Source organism: Macrotis lagotis, chromosome 5, assembly GCF_037893015.1.
Source record: "Macrotis lagotis isolate mMagLag1 chromosome 5, bilby.v1.9.chrom.fasta, whole genome shotgun sequence".
NCBI classification, from domain to species: domain Eukaryota; kingdom Metazoa; phylum Chordata; class Mammalia; order Peramelemorphia; family Peramelidae; genus Macrotis; species Macrotis lagotis.
The window spans coordinates 32,700,808-32,721,328 of NC_133662.1; the positions used below are offsets into that span (position 1 = coordinate 32,700,808).

Below are 20,521 nucleotides of genomic sequence, written 5' to 3' on the forward strand. Positions count from 1 at the left end.
CCCAAATTTATATTCTCACACTCCTCTAAAAGGGTAACTTTATTTGTATCTGTGGACAGATTCCTTCTTAGTTTATAGTCCAAGGTTTCTATCTTTTCCATTTCAAAGACTTGGTCACAACGCTTGCAGACTAGATACGGCATCTCCCCAAAAGTCTTCCCCAGCCCCCAAGATATTAAGTGGGCTCGTAGGAATCTTACTTCTGCGGATGGTGTCTCTCCTTTACAACTTATTCCCTTAGCTCGACTTCCTTCAGGTATTGTAAATGCTCCAGTGTGTTTATTTTCTACCCAACAAGCAGAGACATGGTGAATAGACCTGTACTAGTCAAAGGAAGGAGAAAGTGAGTGTAACAGGTGGGACTCACCTCAAGATATGAATATTTTGCAGTTCCTTAAAGTTATACTTGAGAGTCTATAATGTAGTTTTAATTTTTCAAGAATTATTTTATGAACAATAGAGCTGATCCTTATTTATAAACTACACAATGAAAAGAATACTGGATTTGGAGTCAGGAGATTTGAGTCCGAATTTTAACTTTGATGCTTTTTGTGAGACAATTGACTGGTAACTAGTTCATTATCTCTGCGCCACAATTTTCTCATTTGAAAAATGAGAGAGCTGGAAAAATACTATTTTTATGATTCCTTTCAGTATGAAGTCAGCCCCCTTAGCCTGTTTCCATTTCTTCTTAAGTGGAAATAATGCGCTCTCTCAGGGTTGCAAGTAAAGAAGTTTACAAATATTAAAGCACTGAATAAATGTGAGTAGTTATTATAAACGTATAATAATTCACATTTGCATATCACCTTAGACTTGATAATGTTTTCCTTGAAAAAAAATCCTTGACTGTGAAGTCGGTAATGTAAATTCTGTATTTCGGTTTTACAAATGAGGAAACTGAGCCTCCCAGAGTTTAAATGACATGCTTCTTCAGAAAACAGCAGAGTCAGAAAGAAAAACACTTCTAATTACAAATTCAAGCAATCTTTTCCATGGCCTAAAGCACTCCTAAACTATAGTGCATAGATAGCTGAACTCAAAAGCAGAAAAATACTGATTCAGATTATATTTTTAAAATATTGGCTTGTGACCCTTGGCAATTCACCTAACCTTTTAGTACTCTAAGACTTAGAGCCACTCCAAGTGGTAAAGGAAATTTCCTTACCTTGGAGTTCCCTGTAATAATGAAATCACAGGTCCAGTCAGAATATATACATATATATATGCAGAATTTTATATATATGCATATATAATTTTACATATATAATATAAATATTTCCGTGAAGGAACTTAGCTGCATATATTACTGATGATTCAGGCTTTGTGAGTCCTGTTGGGTAAGCATTGGTCTGAAAATCATTGCTTCAGACTTCCTTTTGGAAGGACTCCTCCCATCCCAGGTATTCCAATGTCATCAAGCCTTAAGACAAGTATTTTTGAATAGCAAACCAATGAACTATTTTCTCTAGCGCCCTAAAAATCACTGGAAGGGGAGATTTCAGATTCTCTATGTAGCTGCAAACTCTATAAGTTGCCATATCTTCAGTGGGGGTAGGAGAGATCCCCAAAGACTGCAAGAATGCCAAGTATCAAAGCAACAGGAATTCCCTTTAAAGATACTGAGACATTAAAAAAATAAAAGAAAAGAAACTCAAGTTGATGCTAATCCTGAATACAAAGTAAATCCTCAGGCAATATATGTGAGTATAATCTTAGCACAAATATATGGCCCATACAAACGGTCGAATAAGTACTAGTTTACAACAATGTTGAATGTAAGCCAACAGGGCAGGTACATAACAGATACTTAAATACTTGCAGAGCTAAACTGAATTGAACTAATATTATGTAAATTTAAGTTGAAACTGCATCCTGGTTAGGGAATAGGTAAGCACATATTATAGAGATATGTGAAATGTTGGTTTTTACAAGTCTAGAAATATTAGATTTGTACTTCGCAGAGTTCAGGTTACCCAACAAGACAAATTTCCAGTAGAAATATGAACTTTTCAGGGGCGGCTAGGTGGCGTAGTGGATAAAGCACCGGCCTTGGAGTCAGGAGTACCTGGGTTCAAATCCAATCTCAGACATTTAATAATTACCTAGCTGTGTGGCCTTGGGCAAGCCACTTAACCCCATTTGCCTTGAGAAAAACCTAAAAAAAAAAAGAAATATGTACTTATGTACTTTTCACACACACAGAGAGAGAGAGAGAGAGAGAGAGAGAGATCAATGGACTTTTTGGGGGGAAGGGATAAGCAAGAGAAGTATTTGACTCTTCCAAAATCATATTAATAACCCACAGAAATTTGGAAGAAATGCTTGAGACTTAAAATGCCTACTGGATGGTAGCTGGAAAAGTTTCAGAAAAATATACTCTTCCCCCAAACCACATTAAATTTAAAAGGAACAGTCTTGTTATTAGTTGTGGGTTTTTTGCATATACATCTATGAAAAAGAATGAAGAAGGATATGCTCCAATAATACTTTCCTGCATGTATGCACTTAGACTATATTTCTATTGATATATAATATATATATATATATACACACACACACACACATATATATATATAATTGTGGGATGCATATCAATCAATTTACAAATATTAAAGAACTATGCAACTTTAAGGAATTGCTATTATTCTTATGGAAGTGAAGAGAAAAAAGAAAGGAAAAAAAGTAGGTAGAGAAAGGTCTGTAGAGAGAGGAGAAAGGAGAAAGGAAAGAGAAGAGCAAGAAGTTGGGAGGGAAAGAGAAGAGACAAGGGTGAAAGAGAAAAGAAGTAGTCAAGGGGAAACAAGGGAGAGAGATTGTATTTCTGTTTTATAGATTTTTAAAACTGTAAGATCAGCCCTTTTAATAATTAAGTACTCGTATCCAAGGATGATTAGAGAGAAGATGCCACAGGATGAGTTAATCTCCTTCTTTTCATTTTGACTTTTCCTGGAGTTACTTAAAAAACTAACCCCACAAAATGCATTGTTCTATAGTGGCAAGGTTGAGTGGAATAGTAGAATAAAGACCCAAAGAACAAGTTTCTTTCCCAGGAATTTTGGAACAATTTTTTTTTCCTTTCTCCAGAAGAGTATATTGCAGGTTAAGGAAAAATATGTTTTTCAAGGTGGGAGAGGCAGATAGAAAAATCACTGCATGATTTCTAGCTTTTCATTTTAAATTAATGTTTGAATCTAAGACCTCTAAACTTGGAAACTAAGGGCAGATCTCCATGTCATCCCGAAACAGCATTTGTTAGTTAATTGGAAATAACAGTCTGAAGATGATGATGCGATAGATCTCTATGGTGCACTTTCAGAACTACTATTCCGCTGCACCCAGGCAGCCCGCTTTAACCATTCTCTTAGTCCCTGTCCCTAAGAATTCTTTAAACTCCATACTTTACTAGAAAACTTCTTGTAGTAAGCACCTGAGATGAAAAACAGGACCCAGGATAATCGTGTCTGTATTCTTGAAAATACAGTCTTTAATACTTCTGGGATTTGATTCCTCACTGCCAATATGATTTCTCTGTCCCAGTTTGTAAGGAGGGTGATACACTCATCTAGAAGTCTCTTCGCAGACTTGTTTCCACAAGCTAAACTACCTATAAGTCTAATCCTTACATCCTCTTGCACTTTCGTATGCATATATTGGGAAGGCTTGAAAAGAATGTGACTCAGTGGTGAAAGAACTCATTATTTGGAGTTATAGAGGATTCTATTTTTAAATATTTGCCTTTATGCTTATTATCTCTAATCTTAAACAAGTCAAGTGAACTTTCTGGGTTTCAGTTTCTTCTTCTGTAAATTGAGGGAGTTGGACTGAATGGCATCTAAGGTCTCTTTCAGACATAAATCTCTTTATCTTTGTTATCTGGTGCAATGCTTCTCTTTCTCTAGTCCTTCCTGTTTTTTCTGGTCTCTCCTCCCTTCCCCCTGTCCATCTGAGAAAGTGGTTGCAATGTGTTAAGAATTTCAATGACCCTTGACACCAGACATTTCCTCAGATTCTTACATGCAGAATTTGAATCCGAAAAGGAATGCCTAAACTCTGATCTCAGGTGATAACTTTCACTTTGTAATTAGAATAACCAAGAATCCCAGCAATTGTCTGAGAACTCCGATTTTTTTTTCCTTTGCCTGCCCCAGTTTCACTTTAACCTTTCTAAGAGAGTGGGCAATGAGGTCAGGGTTGTAATGGTAAACTCACGTGCCTTTGCCCTCTCAAACAGTTCCCTGGACTTCCGTCAGGGACTAAGGATCGTAGTTCATGTTCAGGGAAAAGTTAAGCTACAGAGCAGAATTCGTAAACCTTGCAAGAAAGAGGGGTTCGAATCCAAGGAGATTCCTAGGACAGAATTTAGAATTAGTTACTGCAGCCTCTCTCTTACCTTTGCTACCAGAAATGTGTGTGTGAGTGTGTGTGTGTGTGTGTGTGTGTGTGTGTGTGTGTGTCTCAATTTGCAAATAGATCTGCAGTTTTGAAGAACTTTAGGCCTGAAAATGGGCCACTCTAGAGAACTTTATGGCATTGAAGTACTTTTTTGGTCAATGGACCAAAAAAGCACTTATTAAACTCCTGCTATGATTCAAGGAAGAATCAGCATTTCTGTAAAGTCTGCTATGTGTCTGACTCTTTTATGAATATTATCTCATTTGAGCCTCATAACAGCTCTCTTATCATCCTTATTTTATATCTGAAGAAAATGAAGGCAAATGATTTATAACTAGTAAGCTTCTGAAGTGTTTTGAACTTGTTGTTTCCTCACTCCTGGATTATAATTCATTAAGCCATCAGTTGCCACAAAGAGACATATAGCCTAATGGGGGGAACAATATGAAAAAAAAAATGATCTAGAATCCAAATACATACAGGATATATCAGAGAAAGAGACAGACAGACAGACAGACAGAGACAGAGAGGTAGTCTCAGAGGGAAAGACCTAAGATGACCAGGACAGATTTCTCAAATAAGTTAGGACTTTACGAAGGAAGTCAGAGAAGCCAGGAGGCAATGAGGAGGGAGAATGGGAAACAGGTAATAAAAATTCTCAGAATTAGGAGATTTTGTTTCGTATTGGAGGAACAACAGAGAGACCATTGTTACTGCATGGAAAACTAATCTAGGTAAAGGGAAGTCATAAATAAGAGCTAAAATTAACTGGTAAAGTGTCAGAGCTTTAATTTTTAAAAAGATTTATAAGTATAGGATGAAAAAAATTAGTTCTTCTAAGCAGTTAGGCTCTCCTTGGAATGATAATTTTGTTAAACATGAGCAATGTGTCTTACAAAAACTGTACATCACAGCATGTCATTCATGTACCCTTCACATTTTCACTAATACATGGATATCTTTTTTGTTCTTTCTTTCCAAGGTGGAACTTGTGTGGTTAACCCCACAGACTTATTTTGTTCTGTCCCTGGTCGCTTGTCACTACTGAGTTCCACTTCCAAATACAAAGTGACCATAGCAGAGGTCAAGAGGCGTCTCTCACCTCCTGAGTGCCTCAATGCTTCCCTCCTGGGAGGTATTTTGAGAAGGTAAGACAAAGTTATTTGGTGGTTCTTTTATGGTCTTCAATTCTATCTGTCTACTCCAACTCTCCACTTTATGGACACATTCTGGGTGAGATTTCTTTCTGGGTAAAATTATTTGTGATTCAATTCTTTCTGTGGATTAACTCACATGAGTTTCCAAATATTTGTTTTGTTTTGTTTTCTGACAGAGCAAAATCCAAGAATGGAGGACGATGCTTGAGAGAAAAATTGGATAGGCTGGGCTTGAATTTGCCAGCAGGAAGAAGGAAAGCAGCCAATGTCACCCTCCTAACTTCTTTAGTAGAAGGTAGAATTTTTGGTCCTAAAAGTTACTGGAATTCTCTGGAGGGATGGTGGTTGACATTTTTTGGTAACATTATTATATATTTTTGTATCTTTGGGACTGTTTTACTGACAGTTAAGTGTTGCTATATCCCAATGTGATTGAGATGGATTTCACATTTAGGGCTAATCTTTCCTTTCAATCACTAAGATGGGGAAGAAGACTTTAAAAGACCAATATATCCTGTCATAAATATGTCGTTTAGTTGTACATTTATCATTTTTTATTTGATAGTTCAGATAAAACTTATTTTATTCATTTTCTTCACAATTCATATGATAAAAGTAATGCCTTCTAAAAGCTATCCTCTTCATCTTAGAAAGACTTTTCTTAAATTTTAGTATACATCTCTCTCTGCTTAATTGAATTTTATGACATCATGGAAGGGAAAAGGGAAATAAACATGTTAAATGAATAGAATTTATTAATAGAATCATAGACTCATATATTCTAAACCTTTCAGTACCCTGAGGTTGAAGCCTGGTAACTTGAACTCATTGAAGGCAGTGAGGAACTTACTACCATTTTCTTTGGTTTTAATTACCTGCTATTTCATTCTATCTTTTTCTAATCCAAAGATCTTCACTCTCAATGGGGAAAGCAGAAACTACTACTACTACTACTACTACTACTATTACTACTAATAATAATAACAAAAACAACATCAATAGGTAGTTTCCCCTTCATTTCATCATCCAATAATATCTTACTCTTTGGAGCAGTTTCACTTTCTATTATCTTCATCTTCCTACAAAGGCAGAAAGAAAACATTTTCTGCTTATTATCTTGATGTTTATTCTTTCTCACAAAAATCATTAAGACCATTGTAAACAAAGAAAAATAGTCTTACTTATGACATTACTTTAAAAACAAAGGTTAAAGAACAATACATTGTCTTCTAGAAAAATTACCAAAAATGTATGCTATAATAATGTCACAAGCATTTCCTCCAAATCTAAAGTGAATTAATTAATTTTCCTTTCTTTACATGTTGAATAGTTAGTGTATCTTCCCCATTGGAATCAGCAAATGGGGAAAATACACAAATAAATTGTTTGCAAACTTTTTTTATTCTTAGCACAAAAAATTCAGTTTATAATGGCACATTATTTGAAATGAATGAGCAATGCTGATTATATTATATAACTATTGGAGAACAACTGTGATTCACATTTCCTTGATGATTTTGCATTCATTATGTTTGCTATCAGGAACATACTGGTATGTTCAGGGACATTGTTTTATGTGTATGTATATACTGACACAGAAATGTTAAGGTTAATTCTTTTGCAAGAGAAATTAGAAATGAAACTTAAAGGATAAGCACAGAAATAGGTCCTCTTCTTGTTACTGTCTATGACAAACTGTCCAACCACTCTTAGATATGACAGGGATATTCCACAGCTATGTGTAGATACCTTTCTCTATGTAAGTATATAAATTCAATCCCATGTTTGTGAAGTATTGGCCTGTACTATCCCAACCCAAATTAACATTCAGACTTCTGCCTTACTTTTTCAAGGTACATCAGGTTTCAAACTTAGATTCTTATCAACCTTAGATTCCTTAGATTCCTACCCCAAGATTTGTTTTTAGTTATTTATCAAATAAGTTATAGGTGCTAAATGGAAGGCAGTACCCTTCATGGGGTATCATTCAAATGAAAACCTTTAGGATGCAAAGAAGTATGATGATGTTAAGGTGGGCTGTCAGGCACCATGTATACCAGGATTGTGGACAAAATATCTCATGATAAGGATTTTTTTTCCTTCTTTCCAATATACCCTCTGAGCACTTACTCATTTCTAAGGTTGCCATTTTATGCCTTCTATGGGGCATCTTAGAAAAATGGAAATGGTCTGATATTTTAAGAGCAAGGAGATAAGTAAAAATAGGCTCAACTTTCAGAATAGATCAAGAGGGAATTCTTCTTCATTTTTTTTTTTTACTAACACTCTTTTGAAATCTCTCTCTTTTTTTAATCCTTGGGTTGGGATCAAGAGTGAGAGGTGGTTGATTCTTTTCAAAGAAGCTACCCTTTTCTTCTCCCTGCTTCTTTCTGTTCTTCAGGCATTTCAGTCCTGTCCTACTCTTCGTGACCCCATAAAAGCATTGGAGTAGGCTGACATTTGCTGCAATTCATTTTGTAGATAAGAAAAATAACAGCTAGTAAGTATTGGAGACTAGATTTGAATTCAGATTTTCCTGGTAGTACAGTGGATAGAGCACTGGTCTTGGAATCAGGAGGGTGGAGTTCAAATCTAGACTCAGGTATTTGCCACTTACTAGCTCTGTGACCTTAGGCAAATCACTTAACCCTGATTGCTTCTCACCCAAGGCTGTCTCCAGTCGACCTGACTCATATCCGGCTACTAGACATTGATGGCTCTGGAGGAGAAAGTGAAGTCTAGTGACTTAGCACAGTTTCCCTCACACAAATGCAATTCATGTGTTTGTCATGGCATCACCTCCCTGATGTTATGCTATTCGAGATCGAAGGGCAAACATTATCATCATCTTTCCACAGCAGAACCTAGTTGCACAGCTTTATGGTTATGGTATTTAATTTCTACTGTATGATTTTGGATGTATACAGGATAACAATTGATTAGATAGGAATTTTTTTTGATCTAGAAAGTTGGAATTATCAATCTCCCCTGTTATGAGACAGAGACTAAGGTTCATTCTGAGGTGGCAATAGGCCTAAATCAGATAACTTTAAATTATGTCTGATTTCTATCAATTAAAATATTTCATATTTATTACCTGTTTTCACACCCTTCTTTTGAATGCTAAAGATATCCAAAGGCATAACATCTAGAAACATAGTTGTTGCATTTAACTTGGCTTGTTTATGATTATGTCACATTAAATTCATAGTCTAAAAAATTCAAGGCAATTGTGGGATCAATACTGAAATTGGCACTGCTTCCAATGTCTCACTGATTATGACCAAGATCTATGAATGTCCAAATTTAGAAAGATGCCAAAATTCAAGATATGAGATTATTATTATTATTGTTATTATTGTTATTATTATTATTATAGGCCAGGATAATTCCATTATAATTTATAAATAAAATGGTGTTAAGCACTTGTTTTTGACTTGACTTATAATATGGGTTTTACCACTCAAGCTACCAATTTTCTCTAAACTTCTGAAAATTGAATAATAACACTATAGGAAGAGATATTTGTTTGGGGGGGAGGTCAAGGACGCTATTAAATGATATATTAGCATAGCAATTCAAAAGCATTAGCCATCCATTTTTATAAACATTTTTTTCTTAGAGAAAATAGCACTCATTCAATAGAATGCTATACATATACATAAACATATACATATACATATACATATACATATACACATACACATACACATACACATACACATACACATACACATACACATACACATACACATACACATACACATACACATACACATACACATACACATACACATACACATACACATATACTTAGCCTTCCCTCCTGACTTTTGCCAAACTTGGAGTATGGGGAAGCACCACATGGGAATAAAAAAATAGTAACTAACCCAAGTTATCTATATTTTTAAAGAGAAGTAAGAGCTATTAGGATGTTGAAAATATTCAATATCATATTTCCTGTTAACTCTGACCTTTTACTAAACTTGAATATTCCTGAACATAGAGGTTTCCTGATCCCCAACCTTAGCACTATGCATGTTATTCCTCATCTCTCATTCTACAGGTAAAATTTTGCTACATTTTTATTGTCCTTGCTATTGCAGAAGAATGTTGGTATAATATTTATCAGTGGATAATATGAAGAGACTTCACATGGTTAAGTGGGAGAGCTCATCTATGTGCATGAGACCCTATTTGATTTAATTAAATTAAATAAATAGAATAACAAAATGATTTATAATGCAAATTCATCAATAATGAAAATTTTTAACTTTACACATCATATAAGAAGCTGGGTAGTATAGTAGAGAATGTGAGAAAGACCTGAGTTCAAATCCCACCTTTGGTACATAATGACTTTGTGATCCTGGACAAGTCACTTAGTGCACAGACAGCTCTTTGAGAAGAAAAAAATGAACAAAATTGTTAATCTTCCTTGGTGAGGGTAATTTTTTGAAATCACACATCTAGTCCAAATCCTTCTCTCCCAAAACTCAAAACCCAAATCCTATAAATTTGGTCTTAATTCATTAAGGCAATGCAGATCCACTCAGGAAATCTATTGCCAGAAGAGTAATATCTTGATGAAATACAGAAGGCTGAAAAGTGTGTGAAGGCATCATCCAATGGGAAACTGGTACCCAAGCATGATTCTCATTGCCATATGATACTAAATGTTCCTAAAACTTTTCTAGTTGATGAGATTAATAATTAGCTTTAATGTTTTTCAAATTTCACCTTTACTGTAAATTTTCTGTCTGATAAGTAAATATACTTTTAATGTGGTTCTTTAATACTAACTCTTTTGATATTCTTATCAAATAGCAATGTATTTTCTAGTACTGATTGCTTCCTAAACATATTTTTAAATTCTCAGAAAGCTCTTATAAAGCATTTTTGGAACACATTAAAATAATTCACACTATCTCTATAAAAGAGGGTGTCCCAAAAGTCTTGGTAAAGTTTTAAGTTTTGTTAGATTAGACTGTACTAATACTTTGGGAATACCCTGTATAGTATTGCTGCACTTCCTAAACCTTAATAAATATTATGAGTTCAAACCTATCTACCTAATATCCAGTATAGTAATCAACAAAATATTTTTATCTGATTCAATTTAATATCTAAAGCTTGTTAAATTCGATTGAATTTGGGATCTAATATATTCCTCACTTAGCATAAATCTGTTTGTATACTCCAACACAAATATGCATATAATTAGTAATAACAATGGCATATTGTTTGTGTAAGATTTGTTTAGTACTTTACATATATTTCATTTGATCCTTGCCTCACAACCTTGTTAGGTAGTTATTATTTTCCCTGAGAGAGGTTGTAACTTACCCAGAGTCACACTGCTAATATGTGCCTGAAGCCAGATTTGAACTCCTGTTTTCTTATTCCAATTATATTGCATTAACCTCTGTTCCAGCTGATTGCCTAGACATGTTGATGGGGGTGGGGATCGTAAAACTGCTTTGTAGATTTTAGTAATTGGGAGGTTTGGGGGATCACTATAATGCAAAATAACTACTTTATCATATATTTCATGATATTGTCAGGTTATTCGACAATGCAATACAACAAGTCATTATTAGTGAATGAATCAATGAAATAGACTAGTTAGCTTCATAGACAATAGTAGTGAGTCAAGACAGAGAAAATACAAAATCAATAAATTAATCAAAAGGAACTTACTAAGCAGCTATTGCCTGGCACTGTGATAGTCACTGAGTTCTAATACCTATATTCACTAAATCATCTTCTAATACTATGCCCTATAGCATTCCCCCCCACCTTGTTGATAAACTGATTCAATCTTGCAAATAGTGCTTAAAATACTCTTAACTACCAGAACCGGGCAGAGAAATCTTTTAATGATTGCCCTTCTGTAACCCTGAAGCTTCTATCATTTGACTTCTTTCCTCCTCCATAAAATTCAATTGACACCCTTTCCCGATTTGGAGACTGGAAGATCAGAAATTGTCGTGCCAATCAGAACTAAGGCCAGAGAGCAATTGCAAAGATAAAAGTAACATAGATAGGGCTAAGATAATGGGAGAGTTCATAATTCAAACTTTGGCAAAGTATTTTAGATTTTTTAAAGGAAATAGTGTAGAATTTAGAGAAGTACTTAATTTCTGTCACTTAAGAAATGATGAGGGTTCTTAGCCTGAATCCCTCAAAGAAACTGACCATCTATGGGAATCCAGGTCTACATAACAACCCTTCCCATGCCAGAGAACTTGTGTCTTCTCTCCATTCCTGAGAGGATTCAAAACATCTAGATGACAACTGAGTTGTGGAGGTAATATGGTAGTATCCACGTGGTATCATTCTGTTCAGCCATCTGCAATTGCTTGCTCTGACTTGATATAGTAGAAAATCACCTGAATTTGTATTCAGGAGACCTGTGTCCAGTTTCTGGTGATTTTGGGACATGAGCATGGTAGGTGTTAATGGAAAGCTTCTCAAAGTTCTCATGGAAAAAGGTCTCGGTGACAACTGGGAACTAAGAAAGAGGAGATTGTTTTCATCTGGTATGAGAGTGGTGGTCAGGGAAAGCTTCTTGGAGGAAGTAGCAACTTCCAGGCATCACTGAAATTTACTTTAAAATGGCATTTCTAGATGACAGCAGATTAGCATTTCTGTGTTACAGAATTTGATCAAGGGAAAAACCAGGAGGAGAGGGGGAGGTTAGTGCTTGAGATATAATCTCTGCCTTTATTCTGGATTTCACTTTACCATCAGGAAACCCCGGAGAGCTTTAGTTTTTTGTGGTGTTTTTTTTTTTGTTTTTTTGTTTTTGCTCCTGCCAGTAAAAGGCTGTCTAGGTTAGCAGGCTGCTTTGTTCATGGGGCTTCTCTAGATCTGAATTCAGCCAGTCAGTCCCAGACTGTTCTTTTCAATCAAGCAGTGTCTCAGTGAGTTCCCAGATAAACTGGGAAGGGAGAGCAGTTATTTATTCCTGTTTACTCTGCTTTAGAAATTTTAACCTGCAAGCTGACTTTTTGGTTATACAAGGAAATACAGAAATGACTTCAAACCTTGTGTTTCTCCTCCAGATCAGAAATTAGATCTGAATTAAATCAGGAATTAAATTTATTTTTATGCAAATTATTAGGTGTCAATACTCTGAACATTTTATAGGATGTTATATTTTTTAAAATACTTGTTATTTTTAAAATGTTTATTATTGTAAAGTTATTTAAAATTATTTTTAAAATTATTCTTATTAAAAAATTTCAGAGAAAATAATCCTCTCAGAGAAGCATAACAGATAATCATTATTCCCATTTTACAGGTCAAGAAATTAAGGTTGAGAAAGGTTAAGAGACTCAGCTAAAAAGAAAAAAACAACAGACTTTAAACTCAAGGTCTTCCTGTTTCAAGCTTCAGTATTTTATCTAATTCCCCTAGGCTATCTCTCTAAATATCACCTTTCAATTGGAGTGGTCTTCATTATTTCCATAAAATTTCTTTTAAAAAATAAATATTAACAGATTTATAAGAAATTGTTTGACATCAAACTAACTTTATTTTCTAATAGACCTATTTTTTCCTCCCAGATGTCTAGAGATTGAAAAAATTTACTGTAAGCATTATGTTGAAAATATCATAGTCATCAATAACAAGAGAAACATACATAATATTAGCCTCTGAACCCTATTAACTCAAGTAGAAATGAGGACTCAGGTCCCTCTAACTCCAGAACTGACACTATTTACTGCATCCCCTAGCTGCCTCATTTCTGAATTACTTCAATGAAATATAAAAATCATTATTAAGTACCTACTGTATTTAAAGAGTTATGCCAAGTTCTAGAGAAGAAAATATTAAAATTTAGGTGGCACTTTCCTTTGGGAATTTAAGTGAAAAGAGAAAAAGAGACACGTGCACAAAAATAGTATAATTAAGGTAGAAAGGAACAAAGGAGATGTCCAAGGTCCTGTAAGAATTCGTGAAGGTCGGGTGGCTAGGTGGCACAGTGGATAGAGCACGGGCCCTGGAGTCAGGAGTACCTGAGTTCAAATCCGACCTCAGACACTTAATAATTACCTAGCCATGTGGCCTTGGGCAAGCCACTTAAACCCATTGCCTTGCAAAAAAAAAAAAAACTTAAAAAAAAGGAATTTGTGAAAGTCAGGTCAAATAATGTCCTAGTAGGCATTACATTATTGACATCACCCAAGTCCTATTTTTTAACTTTATTTGATTAAATAGTTCCCAATTACATTTTAATCTAGTTTCAGGCCTACTCAAGTGCTAAAGACCATAATGAGGTCCAAGGTATTTGTCATTTCTTCTGTATATGACTAGTATTTCACAATCAGATGTTAATCTCCTTTGCACTGATGCATGCATAAGCAATGAATCCTTTGGGGAGCCATAATTAATCAATCATCAAGTATTAAGTGGTCACTGCAAAACCTGCATAATGGTAGATGCTAGGGGGATGAGATCAGCAGTGAAACAGAAGCTTATAATGACAAAGATCACATATGTTTTTAGGAGTGAATACAAGATAGATTTTGCAGGGAAGGCACTAATATTTGAGGCAATCAGGAAAAAATTTCACAGAACATAATGATTAAACTCTAAAAGGTGGAGATAAAGAAGAAGTGCATTTCAAGAATAGGCATGTGGTAAATTTCCTCATTGGGGTTTAACACACACACACACTCACACACACTCACTACAGATATTTATTTATATCATCAATGGCATTTTAGGGGAGTTTTACAGCACATGAAGGCCAACAGAAAAATATTAAATACATATATAGCATTGTATAGCAATGTATTTTATCTTTAATACCATAATAATTCATATTTCTCTAGTATGTAAGAAGGGATAAAAGTTTTTAACTTAGGTTTTCCAGTTCAAGGGGCATCCTTAACCCTGTGGAATAATTCATTAGAATTAATTTTTTACTCTAGCAGGTTTTCTTGAGAGAATAAAACAGACTGATAATCATTTATTGGTAGCAAAAGAAGAAGCTGCACAAGAGGAAATGATTGAATGATAAACTTGGTGAGAGTGGTCCCTTAGAAGTACAAAGGCTTTAGAGAGGGGAGGCTGATGAACTTTATTTAAATTGCCTGAAAGCCACCCTTGGGGAGGGCAATTGGGGGGGCAGGAAAAGCTTTCCTCTTCTAATTCTCCAACTAGGAATATTTTTGACCAGGGACTATCTTCTATTATTTTTGTTTATTTCCTAGGAGATTGTTCCATATTTGCTTGTCTAAGAGTTGGCCTAGGTTCTTATCTTCTCTGGTGTACAAAGGAACCTGGCACAATCATTATTTCAACACTCTTCCTTGTTTCCATGAAGGCTATATTTAGTATCATAGTACTGAGGCAGAAAGGAACCTTGGAAGTCAGCTAGAGAACCTCATTTTATGAAAGAAAGAACTAAACTAGGTGGGGTGGGATGAAGAGACTTGTCCATAATAACACCATAATAACATAAATGCAAATCATAATTCCACCAGAAGTGTGGTTTAAACACAGGTCTGCTCACTCCCATCTCACCTGGCAGAGACTGGTTGTTGGATATTTCCCAGAATATTCCTATACTGGTCTATAAATTTTGATTTAAGTCAGTAGGCATAGAATAGAAAGTTCAAGGGAATGAAATCACCATTAGACTAGTGGATGTAGTCTGATTACAATAACTTCAACTTACATTGACTTAACTATTTACAGTTTGCAAAATGTTTTCTATTCATTCTCTCATTTAAGCCTTACAGTGCCTCTGTATTTTGTGCAAAATCAGGTTGTTACATCTCTTTGGGGCTTCAGAGACTATCCATCTCTTTGTTTAAGGCAAAGTCACATTAAGATGTATTTCTCTATCCAGAAAGAGTTCAAAGTATGACATCACAAAAATAGTTCTAAATCTGGAGTTAAAGAGCCTGTGTTCAGCTTTAGACTGTGATTGTCTAAAGGAAATTATTTTTATTGTCAATAATAATTCTGTCATTATCAACAGTATCTTTATAAACAGTAATTAAAAGTAACATCATTAAATTTACCATTTTTCAAATAATGTCCTCTATTTTGAGGTAGGTAGTGATAATATATAACCGGTGACAATAGAATGCCAGACCTGGAGTCAGCAAGACTCATCTTCCAATTCAAATCCAGCTTCAGATAGCAAAAGTGAAAATCTAAACATTTCTTTTTCTTTTCTTTTCTTTTTTTTTAGTTTTTTGCAAGGCAAACGGGGTTAAGTGGCTTGCCCAAGGCTGCACAGCTAGGTAATTATTAAGTGTCTGAGACCAGATTTGAACCCAGGTACTCCTGACTCCAAGGCCGGTGCTTTATCCACTATGCCACCTAGCCGCCCCATACACCACCTAGCCGTAGCCACCCCTAAACATTTCTTTATTGAATAATAAGAAAATAACTTAGAAGAGTTAAATGAGGAAACATCATATGTGTGATTGTTTCCCCCTTTTTAAAGACACCTGTTCATCACCTTGTTCAAATGTAAATGTTCCCCTATGCTTTTGGAATAAATTCATTTTGTAATTAAAAAAAATTGTTAAATGACTCACACTAACCCATATATCTAGTATGTACAAGAATCAAGACTGGAATCTAGATCTTTGGACTCCTTATCTGCTAGACCCAAAGAAGCAAGATGGAGACCAAGCTATGACTTTTGGGAAGTACATTTTATGATGACTATGTGGGGATATCTCTTCAAAACACATAGCACCAAGTGTACAGAGACCAAGGTTTTTATAGTATTTTGAGGCAGGAGGTGTATTATGAGCAAGCAGGATACAGAAGCAGATAGCAGTTAGATATATTTCCTTGTCAGACTATTACAGACATATGCAAATCTCTGGCCTAGTTCAGATAGGGGGCTAGACTAGGATGGAAGAGGGTCAGGGTCCTTGTGTCCCGAGACAGAGGGAGTCATATACTCATGGGCTTCCCACAGGTTTATGGGAATTGAATTTACTGTCTTATGGTTCCTGCTGCATCTGGGGGAAGGGGAGGTAGTCTTGGAAGGAAGCAGGAATCTTACAGATACAGCAAAATGATTAGGTTAACAAGGGTGCTTTGTGAATCTCAAACAAATTTATGGTATATCTCATGATCCCAGAGTCAAGCATTTGTGTTCTGTCAGATTTTTCTCAGATCCAAAAGCACCTAGCCAAGTTTATATTTCTGAGGAGTTTCTCAGGGCCCATAAAGGTGTCAAGGACCCCTTTTATACAGCGATTACACAAATATAAATATAGTACTTCATATCTACCTTCATTCATTGGCCTTTCTGACCTGGGTGAAAACTAGAAGAATTTGACTCAATGATCTTAACAAGATTTTCTACCTGCATGAAATGCTTCACTAATATGTTCATGAAATATATTTTTGCAATGTTCTTCAAGAGATAGTTTAGGTTCACTATAATCAACATAAATATATACTCTTTTATAGTATCTTGTAGTTATCCACTTTATTTGCTTTCTTTCTTCCTTGCTTCCCTAATCCCTTTACATATGATCTTTCATTACTGGTTTAATTCCTTCTTGTTCTTTCTTGTGGATTGAAGAGTTGAAAAATGCTTTGAATATATAATGGGAGGGGGCAGCTAGGTGGCGCAGTGGATAAAGCACTCGCCCTGGAGTCAGGAGTACCTGGGTTCAAATCTGGTCTCAGACATTTAATTACCTAGCTGTGTGGCCTTGGGCAAGCCACTTAACCCCATTTGCCTTGCAAAAACCTAAATATATATATAATGGGAGGCAGTTCTCAAAAATCAGGTCCTAACTTCAGTTTATACTTTTCTGTCAGACTGGATTACCTTTCAAACCCAGTTGTAGACAGCAACTCTCCTACATCTTCTTATCTAGCATAACTCTTGTCTATAAGAATTCTTCCACAAATTCTTCTTAGGGAACCCACATAGAATTGTGAAGCTTCCTCTAAGTCTTTTTATATTTATGTTATACAAGAACCAAATGGGGAAAAAAATACATTGTTTATTATTGCCATTTCTTTTCACATATATGTGTCTCAAGCCCTTTTTATTTCTTTTTTAATTTTTACCCTGCTTTTGGGCCCAGAAATTGTGTTATATTAAGCAAAGACCAATAAATTAGTAGTTTCTAAATTATAGTCCTAACTCTAAAACTAAAATTTCATCAACTTTGTTTTGATTAATGACAGAGTCATGAGATGTCATATAATGTTCTGAGACTCATACAAAAAAATTTAAGAACCCTCTTTTCCATTTAGGAGGAAATGAAATATCAAGAGATTGAAGTGATGTTGAAGATTGAGAAATATTGCAATGGTAATTGTAATTCTAAGGAAGGCATTAAATAAAGTAGAATCCATTCCTTTGTGCCTGGAATGGATGTAATATAGTTTAATCAGAAGGCAAAGAATCAAAGTATGACAGAGTCTCCCAGGAAGCTGTCTTCCATCCTAGAAGCTGGATTTTAAAAGGCCTTGATAGAATGTCATATTTAACATTTTTATTCATGACTTGGACAGAGGCATAGAAGGTGTTTGTACTAAAATTGCAGATAGCACAAAGTTGAAAAGGGGGTATCATAGAAAGATCAAAAAAAGATATCAAAAAAACTTTAATGTTGGGCTAAATGAAATAAGCTTAAATTCAATGTAAAATCATTCAATATTAAATAAATTCAATATACAATACAATACAGATAAGCTTAAATTAAATGTAAATCTTGCTGCTGTTGTTCAGTTGAGTCTACTTCTTCATGACCTCATTTGAAATTTTCTTGGCAAAGATTCAGACTGGTATACTATTTTCTTCTCCTGTTCGTTTTACAGATGAGGAAACCCAGGGTCACAAAACCATTTTGTGTCTTTCTGATTCCATGCCCAATGTTCAATCCACTACAAAATGTAAATCTTATACTTGTGTTTAAAATCACCAATTTAAGGGCACCCAGGTGTCATGGTGGATAGAGCACTGGCCCTGGAGTCATGAGAACCTGAGTTCAAATATGACCTCAGACACTTAGCAATGACCTAGCTATGTGACCTTGGGTAAGTCATTTAACCCCATTGCCTTGCAAAAATGAAAAAACAAAAAACAAAAAAAAATCACCAATATAAAATGGAGTAGTGCCTAAATAGGAGTTAGTCTGAAAAAGGTCTGGTCATCTTAGTGGATTGCAAGCTCCATATAAGTCACAAATATGATTCTCATCCACTCAATACTGTATCAAATTAATAGAGGTAAACCCTCCATTAATGCAGGTAAAAATTAACCCTATGCTTCTGATTCAGCATGACTTTTGTCCATGTCCTTCCACAAATTTTCACAAAAAGTTCACAGAAGTACTTTTCTGTAGGTCTTATGGTATTGTATGATATCAGTATATTTGGTTTTTCCATAGATAAATGATAAGTCCACCTCCTTTTCTAGTCATGCATCTCTTTGAGGACATCTTCTATGTCACTTATTGAGCATAAATTGTCAATGGAATTTGCTTCAGAATATTTATAATCACAATACATTTCTATCTACTGTCCTTTGGGTGATTCATAATTTTGAATCTTTAGAAGATTGTTAATTTTCATGATTCACAGACATAGAGCATCACTAGGAGAAGATTCATGTTAATAAAATGAAGTTTGCTTTCAAGGGGAAGTTTGGAATTATTAAAAGCACAGTCTAATTTCCCAAATGAGATCTAATACCCTCTTTCCTTCTATTTAATTCTGAACTCGGCATATTATCTATCTGCAATATTTATCTATGTACTGATGAATCAATGGATTTTCAATCCAACTTCATCATAGTCTAGATTCTGGGATTATGAATCTCTTTTAATAGTCTCTGTGACCTTCTAGAGCTTAAGGCAAACCACATAAAATCATTTACAATAAGAATCATCAAGAGCCTGTACCATATAGGGAACAATTTGGACTCTGTGTTGAATATCTTCTATGACATGAATATATTGTCATGCAGAAACAAAAGAAGGAATGCAATCTTTGGGTTAGGAAGGGAAATGATAGTTCATTGTACTTGGCATTGGTCAAAATACATGTGTAGTTTTGTGTTTGTTTCAGCGAACTATAGTTCAGGAAAGACACTGACAAATTGGACAAGTAGGGAACCAAGATTTTAAAAGGCCTTCATAGAATGTCATATGAGAAACAAAGAAAAAAGCTAAGGATTTTTAAACTGGAGGAAAAGACATAACTGATTTCAATTATTTGAAGGACTCCAGAATTTTAAATACTATTAACGTATTAAATATATTTTAAACCTTGGAAGTATGAATTGATATGTTTTGATAAACATACTAATCTAGTTCAGATAAATATAGGGCTATAAAAACTTTACTATAACATATTTTATTATATTAGTTTTTCTATATAGTTGTATAGTCTTGTCTATAAGTTTTCTGATTTAGAGTTTTCTGATTTAGAAACATACTGGCATTTTGCCCACAACATCAATGTTAAAAGTGAGGTTTTTCCATATTCTAAAAGTTTTCATTTTCATATAACTTGCTTAAGGTGATAAACTATCAAGGGTAAGAATTTACTTACAATTTTGGTTTCTGATTGCATACTTAAGGAATTATTGATTACATAAATATTATTTGTGATTTCCCAACTAAGTCCTTGAAAAGTCAAGGTCATGAACATGTGATTCTTAGGAAAAAACATTTAAATGAATTTAGTATTTTAACTATATAATAATTTGCACTAATTCTCTATGTATCATGAAAAGATGCTAAAAGTGACTTTATGAAGTAACATCATTACTATGAAGATTATTAATTATATTGTAATTGTTGCTATAAAGACATCCTCAAAGTGTCATAGTATCATAGAATTAGAAATGATATGAGTGTAATCTAGTCACAGATGAAGAAACTGAGGACTAATTTGGTTAAGGATTTATCCAATGTCATACAGGTGACAATTAATGGGGCTTTCCAATGTATATGATC

The 20,521-nt window shown here is 34.7% G+C and overlaps 1 protein-coding gene across 1 annotated transcript in view; it reads left to right on the plus strand.

The window, feature by feature from the left end:
- Positions 1-20,521, plus strand: part of TFAP2D (transcription factor AP-2 delta) — an 82,186-nt gene that overhangs the window by 11,426 nt on the left and 50,239 nt on the right. The window contains exons 4-5 of the mRNA XM_074190175.1: positions 5,378-5,543; positions 5,729-5,847. Of these exons, the coding sequence (XP_074046276.1) occupies positions 5,378-5,543; positions 5,729-5,847 (285 nt within the window). The remainder of the gene's footprint in view (positions 1-5,377; positions 5,544-5,728; positions 5,848-20,521) is intronic.